Here is a 14,445-nt window from a genome sequence, read left to right on the forward strand (position 1 = left end):
TACTGACACGATCACCGATCGCCCATCTACAGCGACCCTAACGTCAGTACTAACACGATCACCGATCGCCCATCTACAGCGATCCTAACGTCAGCACTACACGATCACCGATCGCCCATCTACAGCGACCCTAACGTCAGTACTGACACGATCACCGATCGCCCATCTACAGCGACCCTAACGTCAGTACTGACACGATCACCGATCGCCCATCTACAGCGACCCTAACGTCAGTACTGACACGATCACCGATCGCCCATCTACAGCGATCCTAACGTCAGTACTAACACGATCACCGATCGCCCATCTACAGCGACCCTAACGTCAGCACTCACACGATCACCGATCGCCCATCTACAGCGATCCTAACGTCAGTACTGACACGATCACCGATCGCCCATCTACAGCGATCCTAACGTCAGCACTACACGATCACCGATCGCCCATCTACAGCGATCCTAACGTCAGCACTACACGATCACCGATCGCCCATCTACAGCGACCCTAACGTCAGCACTCACACGATCACCGATCGCCCATCTACAGCGATCCTAACGTCAGTACTAACACGATCACCGATCGCCCATCTACAGCGACCCTAACGTCAGCACTCACACGATCACCGATCGCCCATCTACAGCGATCCTAACGTCAGCACTACACGATCACCGATCGCCCATCTACAGCGATCCTAACGTCAGCACTACACGATCACCGATCGCCCATCTACAGCGACCCTAACGTCAGCACTCACACGATCACCGATCGCCCATCTACAGCGATCCTAACGTCAGTACTAACACGATCACCGATCGCCCATCTACAGCGATCCTAACGTCAGCACTGACACGATCACCGATCGCCCATCTACAGCGATCCTAACGTCAGTACTGACACGATCACCGATCGCCCATCTACAGCGATCCTAACGTCAGTACTGACACGATCACCGATCGCCCATCTACAGCGACCCTAACGTCAGTACTGACACGATCACCGATCGCCCATCTACAGCGACCCTAACGTCAGTACTGACACGATCACCGATCGCCCATCTACAGCGATCCTAACGTCAGTACTGACACGATCACCGATCGCCCATCTACAGCGATCCTAACGTCAGTACTGACACGATCACCGATCGCCCATCTACAGCGATCCTAACGTCAGTACTGACACGATCACCGATCGCCCATCTACAGCGACCCTAACGTCAGCACTGACACGATCACCGATCGCCCATCTACAGCGATCCTAACGTCAGTACTGACACGATCACCGATCGCCCATCTACAGCGACCCTAACGTCAGTACTGACACGATCACCGATCGCCCATCTACAGCGATCCTAACGTCAGCACTCACACGATCACCGATCGCCCATCTACAGCGACCCTAACGTCAGTACTGACACGATCACCGATCGCCCATCTACAGCGACCCTAACGTCAGTACTGACACGATCACCGATCGCCCATCTACAGCGACCCTAACGTCAGTACTGACACGATCACCGATCGCCCATCTACAGCGACCCTAACGTCAGTACTGACACGATCACCGATCGCCCATCTACAGCGACCCTAACGTCAGTACTGACACGATCACCGATCGCCCATCTACAGCGACCCTAACGTCAGTACTGACACGATCACCGATCGCCCATCTACAGCGATCCTAACGTCAGCACTCACACGATCACCGATCGCCCATCTACAGCGATCCTAACGTCAGTACTGACACGATCACCGATCGCCCATCTACAGCGATCCTAACGTCAGTACTGACACGATCACCGATCGCCCATCTACAGCGATCCTAACGTCAGTACTGACACGATCACCGATCGCCCATCTACAGCGACCCTAACGTCAGTACTGACACGATCACCGATCGCCCATCTACAGCGACCCTAACGTCAGTACTGACACGATCACCGATCGCCCATCTACAGCGACCCTAACGTCAGTACTGACACGATCACCGATCGCCCATCTACAGCGATCCTAACGTCAGTACTGACACGATCACCGATCGCCCATCTACAGCGATCCTAACGTCAGCACTGACACGATCACCGATCGCCCATCTACAGCGATCCTAACGTCAGCACTGACACGATCACCGATCGCCCATCTACAGCGACCCTAACGTCAGCACTCACACGATCACCGATCGCCCATCTACAGCGACCCTAACGTCAGTACTGACACGATCACCGATCGCCCATCTACAGCGACCCTAACGTCAGTACTGACACGATCACCGATCGCCCATCTACAGCGACCCTAACGTCAGTACTGACACGATCACCGATCGCCCATCTACAGCGACCCTAACGTCAGTACTGACACGATCACCGATCGCCCATCTACAGCGACCCTAACGTCAGTACTGACACGATCACCGATCGCCCATCTACAGCGATCCTAACGTCAGTACTGACACGATCACCGATCGCCCATCTACAGCGATCCTAACGTCAGTACTGACACGATCACCGATCGCCCATCTACAGCGATCCTAACGTCAGCACTGACACGATCACCGATCGCCCATCTACAGAGACCCTAACGTCAGTACTGACACGATCACCGATCGCCCATCTACAGCGACCCTAACGTCAGTACTGACACGATCACCGATCGCCCATCTACAGCGACCCTAACGTCAGCACTGACACGATCACCGATCGCCCATCTACAGCGATCCTAACGTCAGTACTGACACGATCACCGATCGCCCATCTACAGCGACCCTAACGTCAGTACTGACACGATCACCGATCGCCCATCTACAGCGACCCTAACGTCAGCACTGACACGATCACCGATCGCCCATCTACAGCGATCCTAACGTCAGCACTCACACGATCACCGATCGCCCATCTACAGCGATCCTAACGTCAGTACTAACACGATCACCGATCGCCCATCTACAGCGATCCTAACGTCAGCACTGACACGATCACCGATCGCCCATCTACAGCGATCCTAACGTCAGTACTGACACGATCACCGATCGCCCATCTACAGCGATCCTAACGTCAGCACTGACACGATCACCGATCGCCCATCTACAGCGATCCTAACGTCAGTACTGACACGATCACCGATCGCCCATCTACAGCGATCCTAACGTCAGTACTGACACGATCACCGATCGCCCATCTACAGCGACCCTAACGTCAGTACTGACACGATCACCGATCGCCCATCTACAGCGACCCTAACGTCAGTACTGACACGATCACCGATCGCCCATCTACAGCGACCCTAACGTCAGTACTCACACGATCACCGATCGCCCATCTACAGCGACCCTAACGTCAGCACTCACACGATCACCGATCGCCCATCTACAGCGACCCTAACGTCAGTACTGACACGATCACCGATCGCCCATCTACAGCGACCCTAACGTCAGTACTGACACGATCACCGATCGCCCATCTACAGCGACCCTAACGTCAGTACTGACACGATCACCGATCGCCCATCTACAGCGACCCTAACGTCAGTACTGACACGATCACCGATCGCCCATCTACAGCGACCCTAACGTCAGTACTGACACGATCACCGATCGCCCATCTACAGCGACCCTAACGTCAGTACTGACACGATCACCGATCGCCCATCTACAGCGACCCTAACGTCAGTACTGACACGATCACCGATCGCCCATCTACAGCGATCCTAACGTCAGCACTCACACGATCACCGATCGCCCATCTACAGCAACCCTAACGTCAGTACTGACACGATCACCGATCGCCCATCTACAGCGACCCTAACGTCAGTACTGACACGATCACCGATCGCCCATCTACAGCGACCCTAACGTCAGTACTGACACGATCACCGATCGCCCATCTACAGCGACCCTAACGTCAGTACTGACACGATCACCGATCGCCCATCTACAGCGACCCTAACGTCAGTACTGACACGATCACCGATCGCCCATCTACAGCGACCCTAACGTCAGTACTGACACGATCACCGATCGCCCATCTACAGCGATCCTAACGTCAGCACTCACACGATCACCGATCGCCCATCTACAGCGATCCTAACGTCAGTACTGACACGATCACCGATCGCCCATCTACAGCGATCCTAACGTCAGTACTGACACGATCACCGATCGCCCATCTACAGCGACCCTAACGTCAGTACTGACACGATCACCGATCGCCCATCTACAGCGACCCTAACGTCAGTACTGACACGATCACCGATCGCCCATCTACAGCGACCCTAACGTCAGTACTGACACGATCACCGATCGCCCATCTACAGCGATCCTAACGTCAGTACTGACACGATCACCGATCGCCCATCTACAGCGACCCTAACGTCAGTACTGACACGATCACCGATCGCCCATCTACAGCGACCCTAACGTCAGTACTGACACGATCACCGATCGCCCATCTACAGCGATCCTAACGTCAGCACTCACACGATCACCGATCGCCCATCTACAGCGACCCTAACGTCAGTACTAACACGATCACCGATCGCCCATCTACAGCGACCCTAACGTCAGTACTGACACGATCACCGATCGCCCATCTACAGCGACCCTAACGTCAGTACTGACACGATCACCGATCGCCCATCTACAGCGATCCTAACGTCAGTACTGACACGATCACCGATCGCCCATCTACAGCGATCCTATCGTCAGTACTGACACGATCACCGATCGCCCATCTACAGCGATCCTAACGTCAGCACTCACACGATCACCGATCGCCCATCTACAGCGACCCTAACGTCAGTACTGACACGATCACCGATCGCCCATCTACAGCGACCCTAACGTCAGTACTGACACGATCACCGATCGCCCATCTACAGCGATTCTAACGTCAGTACTGACACGATCACCGATCGCCCATCTACAGCGATCCTAACGTCAGTACTGACACGATCACCGATCGCCCATCTACAGCGATCCTAACGTCAGCACTGACACGATCACCGATCGCCCATCTACAGCGACCCTAACGTCAGTACTGACACGATCACCGATCGCCCATCTACAGCGATCCTAACGTCAGTACTGACACGATCACCGATTGCCCATCTACAGCGATTCTAACGTCAGTACTGACACGATCACCGATCGCCCATCTACAGCGACCCTAACGTCAGCACTCACACGATCACCGATCGCCCATCTACAGCGACCCTAACGTCAGTACTAACACGATCACCGATCGCCCATCTACAGCGATCCTAACGTCAGTACTAACACGATCACCGATCGCCCATCTACAGCGATCCTAATGTCAGTGTCGATTTTACACACCCCACCCACATCTCCTGCAACTCCCCATCCACCCACACACGAGGGGTAGGTGGACATCTCACAATCGCCCACTGGCCCTGCACAACGTTGGGATGTGGGTGGAAACTGGGAAAGCGTGCAAACTCCTCACAGACAACACCTGGGTAAACAAGTTTGTTTATCTATCTATCTATCTATCTATCTATCTATCTATCTATCTATCTATCGTTATTCAACCATACGCATGAATACAGCCAAACAAAACGGTGTTCCTCCGAGTCCAGGGTGCAAAGCACAGAACCAACAGTCGCACACAGCACATAGAACACGCGTACTTAGGATCGCAGAAAAACATACAATTACAAAAAAAGACTTTAATAATATAATCCAGTCCCTGAGCGTCATGGCCCGGAGACTGATGGTGCATGGATGTTGTCCTGGAACGGCCTGCGCAGCCCCAGACAAACGTAATCCCACTTGGCTTCCACCGAGTGAACAATGGAGGGCAACTGACAGGAGGGGGGCAGCCCCCAACCCAGCACGGAAATCCAGTGGCACACTGCCAGTTTTCCATCACAAGCGGCCACCACAGGCAACCCTGAGGCACAAATGAGGGTTTTGTCCGTGCCACAGCTCCCCTGCCACCTGTCTCCCCAGTGAGCCAATGAATCGTCCAAGACAATTAGCCGCACCTTCCGTTGGACTGCGCACCACCTCCGTTGCCCTCTTCCCTGGCTGGCTGAAAGAGGCTGCAACACCGCGCAGAATGATCTCAGCTCCTCCTGCATCCAGACACTCGTCAGACCACCAGCGATCGTGAAAAAGAGGTACGGGACGGACTATTACCGTTGGTTGGACCCAGAGAGGTCACTGCATTCATGCACACTGTCATCTGACCGGAAACAGGAGTTAGTGGAATGATTTATTATTGTCACAGGTACTGAGGTACAGTGGAAGTCTTTGTTTTACAAGCCACCTGGACAGATCATTTCCTCAGCGCTCTGCCTGTTTTGCAAGGATATCCTTCCCATGCAGTGTTCTACAGACAGACTCCCCGAGGCTGTAGGAAGACATCTCCAGTCTTGTACTTCTGAATCTGACGCAGAATACTGTTGGTGTTCTTGACAGCTAGCAGCTGTGCACCAACCTGCAGTGATTCGTGTACAAGACTAAGGCCCCTCTGATACCTGCACCTCTCAATCTCACAGCATTTCAAATCATGCCCTGCCTTCTGACTTCTTTCTCTAAATCTTCCCTCGGGATATTCCTCCTGCCTGCCTGTACCCACAGCACTCTCTACCTCACTGCAACAGTGATCACCCGACAACTCCCGCTGCTGTCTGTAGGGAGGTTATACGTTTTCCCCGCTGTTTCTTTCTGAGTTCTCTGGGTTCCTCTCACATCCCATAGGGTTAGGAAGTTGCAGGCATTCTGCGTTTGATCTGAAAGCACGGCCACGCCTCGTGGGCTGCCCCCAGCACATCCTCGGACTGTGTTGGCCTTCGACATGAACGACATATTTACTGTATGCTCCAAAGTGTGACCGATAAAGATAATCTTCATCTAATCTCATCTCTCCACTCAGCTTTACATCACTAATAGATGTGGATAGGTTACACTTGACTCCCTCATACATATCAGCATTGTAGGTTGAGAATAGCTTGTGTCCCAGTGTTCAAAACCCCTGGTCACCACTACTCACTTATTCTAATCCTGTGGAATCTATCACTCCCTCACCGTCCCTCCCGCAGTGCAGTGCTCCCTCACCGTCCCTCCCTCAGTGTGGTGCTCCCTCACCGTCCCTCCCTCAGTGCGGTGCTCCCTCACCGTCCCTCCCGCATTTTGGTGCTCCCTCACCGTCTCTCCCGCAGTGCGGTGCTCCCTCACCGTCCCTCCCGCAGTGCGGTGCTCCCTCACCGTCCCTCCCTCGGTGCGGTGCTCCATCACCATCCCTCCCCGCAGTGTGATGCTCCCTCACCATCCCTCCATCAGTGAAGTGCTCCCTCACCGTCCCTCCCTCAGTGTGGTGCTCCCTCATCGTCCCTCCCTCGGTGCGGTGCTCCCTCACCGTCCCTCCCTCAGTGCAGTGCTCCCTCACCACCCCTCCCACAGTGTGATGCAACCTCACAGTCCCTCCCGTAGTGCGATGCTCCCTCACCATCCCTCCCACAGTGCAGTGCTCCCTCACCGTCCCTTCCTCAGTGTGGTGCTCCCTCGCCGACCCTCCATCGATGCGGTGCTCCCTCACCGTCCCTCCCGCAGTGCTCCCTCACCGTCCCTCCCTCTGTGCTGTGCTCCCTCACCGTCCCTCCCGCAGTGCTCCCTCACCGTCCCTCCCTCTGTGCTGTGCTCCCTCACCGTCCCGCAGTGTGGTGCTCCCTCGCCGACCCTCCCTCAGTGTGGTGCTCCCTCACCGTCCCTCCCGCAGTGCTCCCTCACCGTCCCTCCCTCTGTGCTGTGCTCCCTCACCGTCCATGATGCGGTGCTCCCTCACCGTCCCTCCCTCTGTGCTGTGCTCCCTCACCGTCCCTCAGTGTGGTGCTCCCTCGCCGACCCTCCATCAATGCGGTGCTCCCTCACCGTCCATGCCTCAGTGCGGTGCTCCCTCACCGTCCCTCCCGCAGTGCTCCCTCACCGTCCCTCCCTCTGTGCTGTGCTCCCTCACCGTCCCTCTCGCAGTGCTCCCTCACCGTCCCTCCCTCTGTGCTGTGCTCCCTCACCGTCCCTCAGTGTGGTGCTCCCTCACCGTCCATGATGCGGTGCTCCCTCACCGTCCCTCCCTCTGTGCTGTGCTCCCTCACCGTCCCTCAGTGTGGTGCTCCCTCGCCGACCCTCCATCAATGCGGTGCTCCCTCACCGTCCATGCCTCAGTGCGGTGCTCCCTCACCGTCCCTCCCGCAGTGTGGTGCTCCCTCGCCGACCCTCCCTCAGTGCGGTGCTCCCTCACCGTCCCTCCCGCAGTGTGGTGCTCCCTCGCCGACCCTCCCTCAGTGCGGTGCTTCCTCTCCGTCCCTCCCGCGGTGTGATTTTGATTGGACCCCTATCTCTGAAGTTTTGCACACTGTGGTCTGACCTGTTGGTCTGCCTGACCATTGTTGGTCTTTCTGCAGGGGTAAGTGGTGTAGTGATGTGTGAGGGAGGAGTCACTCTGCAGTCCTGTGCCCCCACCGGTAAAATTCCTACAGTGTAGCAGAATGGAGCGGTCAGGGACGCGTGACAAACACCTACCTTGGTCAACAACATATATTCCATTTTCTGTACCCGGCGTCACTGGGGGGAGATCAGAAAGGGGGTGAGGTCAGAAAGTATTTTATTCACGTCTGTCCCCACACGCACACAGACCCTCATGGGGGACAGTCTCACACACTCACACAAGCACTCACACACACGCACGCACACACATACACACACACACACACACACACCACACTCACACACACAGAAATATACACACTCGTACACTCACACACTCACTCACAGACACACAGCACACTCACACACACAGAAACACACACACACTCACATGCACACTCACACACACACACTCACACTCTCTCACACACACACACACACACACACACACACACACACACTCACACTCACACTCTCACACACACCACACTCACACACACAGAAACACACACTCAAACACACACACTCATACACACTCACACTAACACACACTCACACACACTCACAGACCCTCACTGGTGGGTATCTGAGGGTCTGTGGAACGGCTAGGTGCAGATTTGAGAGAATAGGAGGTTAAGTGGGACAGGTGCCCGAGTGGTCTGGGAGTGGGGCCTGGGGGGCTTGGAGAGGATGGAGATTAGGAGGGAGCAGATGGGACAGGATCAGGCTGGACCCCTGTGGGCCCTCCCCTTCGGAGCCCTCTTCACACCCCCATTCCCAGTGGACCCAGGTGGAAGGTCCCACAAACACTGGGAGGAATTACCTTCAAAGTGAGCTGCAACTGTCGCTTTGTTCTTTGATCCTGAACCTACCGGGAGATAAAAGACGGATTAGAACATAAGGATGGGAGGAAATCTCCCCCCCCCCCACCACCAGCCAGGCGCTAACGCCCTCTCCCAATGTCCATTCTGCTTTGTGGGGTCTCCCCTGCAGGAAAATGTTCCTGGGGGTGGGGGTGGGGGGGGTGTCAATTGGCGCACAGTAAGATCCCACAGTACCCGCTTCTGCTGGATGACGCGGGGAAGGGATTGGGGCAGCTAGCATAATGCTATTACTGATCGCGGTTCAGTTGCTGCTGCTGTCTGTGTGGAGTTTGCACGTGCTCCCTGTGACCGTGTGGGTTTCCTCCCACGGTCTGAAGGGTCAGCGGGTTCTATGCTGGCACCGGAAGCGGGGCGACACTTGTGGGCACAGCCCCAGACCGTTGACACCCGCGACGTGTTGCGCTCCACATGTAACAAGTGAATCCAATCTTTATCGTTAAAGTCTTTAGGCCCACCGCCCTTCAGTCGGATGCCAGACGTCCGGGAGGAGGAGTGGTGTGGCGGGGTAGGAGTTGGGGGGGCGGTGCTGCCTCCTCGTTAGTACCTCGGTTGCTCCCCCTTCTTTTCCGCAGGACTGCTTTGCTGCTGAGCAGTGCCTGCAGGAAGCCCAGCCTGGCCGGGGGGTTCGGCCGCACCGTCTCCAGCGCCGATGACTTTCCGCCCTGGGAGAGAGCAGATGGGAGGGGATCAGAGGCAGGCGCCCACCGCGACCCTCACCTTCCAACCCACCCCCCTCCCCACACTTCAGCCCACGGCGACCTAACTGCCAGCCAAAGGACCTCAGCTCTTCCACTTCCGGGTCAGAGGTTCAGGGTGAAGTTCACTGGCGATCGCAGGACTTTCAACACGTTTGGTGTGCGGGGGTGGGGGGGGGTGTTGGGCTCAGGTGCACAGCTGCTGAGGTTGACCGAAGGATTACGGCTAGTGTATCATCAACACAAGCGGCTCTGTAGATGCTGTAATCAAGACCATAAGATATGGGAGCAGAATTAGGCCATTTGGCCCATCGAGTCTGCTCCACTATTTCATCATGGCTGATCCAATTCCCCCACAGCCCCAATCTCCTGTCTTCTCCCTGTATCTCTTCATGCCCTGACCAATCAAGAATCTGTCAACCTCTGCGTAAACTATACCTGATGACAAGGCTTCCACAGCTGCCTGTGGCAATGAATTCCACAGATCCATCTAAGGAAATTCTTCCTCATCTCTGTTCTAAACTGACATGCCTCTATTCTGAGGCTGTGTCCTCTGGTCTCAAACTCCCCCACCATAGGAAACATCCTCTCCACATCCACTCTACTCAGGCATTTCAACATTCAATAGGTTTCAAACAGCTCCTCCCTCATTCTTCAGAATTCCAGTGAGTACAGGCCCAGAGCCATCAAACACTTCGTATGACAAGCCATTCATTCCTGGAATCATTTTCACGAACCTCCTCTGCACCCTCTCCAATGTCAGCACAATCTTTCTTAGCTAAGGGGACCATTACTCCAAGTGAGGCCTCACCAGTGCTTTATAAAGCCTCAGCATCACATCCTTGCTTTTATATTCTAGTCCTCTTGAAATGAATGCTAACATTGCATTTGCCTTCCTCACCACAGACACAACCTGAAAATTAACTTCTTGTGCAGGATTCCCAAATCCCTTTGCACCTCAGGCTATAGTATCTTCTCTCAGTTTAGAGAATAGTCATCTCTTTCCTTTCTTCTACCAAAGTGCATGACCATACACCTCCCAACACCGTATTCCATCTGCCATTTCTTTACCCATTCTCCTAACCTGTCTAAGTCCTTCTGTAGCCCCTCTACTTCCTCAGCACTGCTAGTCCCTCCACCTATCTTCATGTCATCTGAAAACTTGGCCATAAAGGCATCAATTCCATCATCCAAATCATTGGCATAAAATGTAAAAAGAATCGGTCCCAACACTGACCCCGGTGGAACACCCATTAGTCACTGGCAGCCAACCAGAAAAGTCTCCCTTTATTCCCACTCACTGCCTCTTGACCAACAGCAAGTTAGGCAGCATCAACGGAAGGGAATAAGCAGTCAGCATTTCTGGCCGAGACCCTTCGTCAGAATTCAAAGTCAAATAAGTTTATTATCAAAGTACATGTTTGTCACTAACTACCACGGAGGTTCCTCCTCTTGAAAGGCAAACTGTGCATATACAAAAATAAAGAACAAATGATAGAGTGATAGCTACCGAGAGCATGGGATGAAAGGGTTAACGTACAAGGAGAGTTTGTAAGCTCCAGGCTTGTACTTGCTACAGTTTAGAAGAACGAGGGGGTATCTCATTGAAGCCTATTGAATATTGAAAGGACTAGTGAGTTATGCCTGTGAGTTGTCCTGGTCCAGTGTGTTCTTCCAGTGAACACTGGAGGGCAGCATCGAGCAAACGCCAGAGAGCAGGGGCTCTCCCACTGCTTGTCTGCAAAGTCGCCAAGGGTAATGGTGAGAATGGGGTAGAGAAGGGTAATAAATCATCTATGATGGGCAAACCAGACTCAAATGGCCTAATTCTGTCTTATGAAATTGGCCATTCATAGCTCATTAGGACATGTCATGTTTGCCTTTAAAGTTCAAAAGCTCAAAGTAAATTTTATTATTAAAGTAATACCTGTCACCATATACAACACTGAGATTGATTGCTTTCCTTGTGGGCATACTCAATAACTCTACAGAATAACAGAATCAATGCAAGACTGCCCAACTTGAGCATTCAACCAGTGTGCAAAGAAAACAAACTGAAAATACAGAAAGAAGAAATCATAATAATAAATATCGAGAACATGAGACGAAGATTCCTTGAAAGTGGATCTATAGGTTGTGGGAACATTTCAGTGAAGTTGAATGAAGTTATCCCCTTTGGTTCAAGAGCCTGTTGGTTGAGGGTAATAACTGTTCCTGAACCTGCTGGTGTGAGTCCTGAGCCTCCTGTAGCTTCTTCCTGGTGGCAGCAGAGAGCACAGAGCCTGGCCTGGGTGGTGGGGGTTCCTGATGCTGGATGCTGCTTTCCTGTAACAGCGTTTCATGTAGATGTGTCGAATGGTTGGGAAGGTTTTGTCAAGTACTAGAGGGCAGACATTTAAGGTGAGAGGCTGAACATTTAAAGGAGTTGTGCGGGAGTTGTGTTCGTGTGTGTGTGTGTGTGTGTGTGTGTGTGTGTGTGTGTGTTTGTGTGTCTGTGTGCATGTGCGTGCATGTGTGTGTGTGTGTGTGGGTGCGTGTGCGTGCGTGTCCCTGTGTGTGTGTGTGTGTGTGTGTGTGTGTGTGTGCGTGCGTGCGTGTCCCTGTGTGTGTGTGTGTGAGAGTGTGTGTGTGTGCGTGCGTGCGTGTGTGTGCGTGTGCGTGTCTATGTGTGCGCGTGCGTGCATGTCTGTGTGCGTGCGTGCATGTGTGTTTGTTAGCAGGGGAATTAGCAGATGATGCCACACCTGTAGTACTGCACGTGTCCATTTAGCTAGTTTTCAGAAAGATGTCATAAAACTGGAAAGGATACAAAGAGAATTTATAAGGATGTTGCCAGGACTTGAGGGCCTGTGTTTTCGGGAGAGGTTGGGCAGGCTGGGACTTTATCCCCTGGAGCAGAGGCTGAGACGCTGATCTGATTAAGGTGTATTACAGCATAAGGTACTGTAAAAGTCTGAGGCACATACAGGGTGTCCACAGTACTGTAGTAAGGTTGCGTAGTGCCCGGCACTGCTGCGACACAGGTGTGAGTGATGATAAACCTGATTCTGATCTGGGTCTCTGGAGGGGGCAGTGAGAGGGGAATCATGGGTGGGAAAAGGGGAAGGCAGGGAGCTGGAGCACATTCTATAATGATCAATAGATAGATAGATACTTTATTCATCCCCAAGGGGAAATTCAACATTTTTCCAGTGTCCCATACACTTATTGTAGCAAAACTAATTACATACAGTATTTAACTCAGTATAAATATGATATGCATCTAAAATCACCCTCCCAAAAAGCATTAATAAATAGCTTTTAAAAAGTTCTTAAATAGTTTACTAAAATGCATTGAGTGGTAACTTAAGCTCAGTCCTAACCCCGGCACTTAACATGTCTTGCCCCTGGTGGTTGAATTGTAGAGCCGAATGTAGAGCGAATACCAGTCGCTTGGAATCAAATGACCTTGCCTGGTGTCTCAGAGCTGGGTACATCTCCACTTGCACCACCCTCCAGCCCTGGAACTCCTCTGCCACCTGTCCCACACCCCTCCCACGAATGATGAAGGCCAATACAGCATATGCCTTCATAACCACAGAGTCAAGTTGCACAGCAGCTTTGAGTGTCCTATGGACTCGGACCCCAAGATCCCTCTGATTCTCCACACTGCCAAGAGTCTTACCATTAATACTATATTCTACCATCATATTTGACCTACCAAAATGAACCACCTCACACTTATTTGGTTGAACTCCATCTGCCACTTCTCAGCCCAGTTTTGCATCCTATCAATGTCCTGCTGTAACCTCTGACAGCCCTCCACACTATCCACAATACCCCCAACCTTTGTGTCATCAGCAAATTTACTAACCCATCCATCCACTTCCTCATCCAGGTCATTTATAAAAATCACAAAGAGTAAGGGTCCCAGAACAGATCCCTGAGGCACACCACTGGTCACCAACCTCCATGCAGAATATGACCCATCTACAACCACTCTTTGCCTTCTGTGGGCAAGCCAGTTCTGGATCCACAAAGCAATGTCCCCTTGGATCTCATGCCTCCTTACTTTCTCAATAAGCCTTGCATAGGGCACCTTATCAAATGCCTTGCTGAAATCCATATACACTACCTTCATCAATGTGTTTAATCACATCCTCAAAAAATTCAATCAGGCTCATAAGACACGACCTGCCTTTGACAAAGCCATGCTGACTATTCCTAATCATATTATGCCTCTCCAAATGTTCATAAATCCTGCCTCTCAGGATCTTCATCAACTTACCAAACACATATATGCACCATCTTTGCACAGTACTGTAGACAGACGCACACAGTCTTTGCACAGTACTGTAGACAGACGCACACAGTCTTTGCACAGTACTGTAGACAGACGCACACAGTCTTTGCACAGTACTGTAGATAGACACACAGTCTTTGCACAGTACTGT

The 14,445-nt window shown here is 52.7% G+C and overlaps 1 protein-coding gene across 4 annotated transcripts in view; it reads right to left on the bottom strand.

The window, feature by feature from the left end:
• The window catches only part of tnfsf12 (TNF superfamily member 12), a 57,880-nt gene that overhangs the window by 16,785 nt on the left and 26,650 nt on the right, over positions 1-14,445 (bottom strand). For all 4 annotated transcript variants that reach the window (XM_059975176.1, XM_059975174.1, XM_059975175.1 and 1 more), the window contains 3 exons: positions 9,862-9,979; positions 9,257-9,301; positions 8,530-8,571 (listed from right to left, as the gene is read on the bottom strand). In XM_059975176.1, the coding sequence (XP_059831159.1) occupies positions 8,530-8,571; positions 9,257-9,301; positions 9,862-9,979 (205 nt within the window). The remainder of the gene's footprint in view (positions 1-8,529; positions 8,572-9,256; positions 9,302-9,861; positions 9,980-14,445) is intronic.

This window comes from Hypanus sabinus, chromosome 7 (genome assembly GCF_030144855.1).
Source record: "Hypanus sabinus isolate sHypSab1 chromosome 7, sHypSab1.hap1, whole genome shotgun sequence".
NCBI lineage: Eukaryota > Metazoa > Chordata > Chondrichthyes > Myliobatiformes > Dasyatidae > Hypanus > Hypanus sabinus.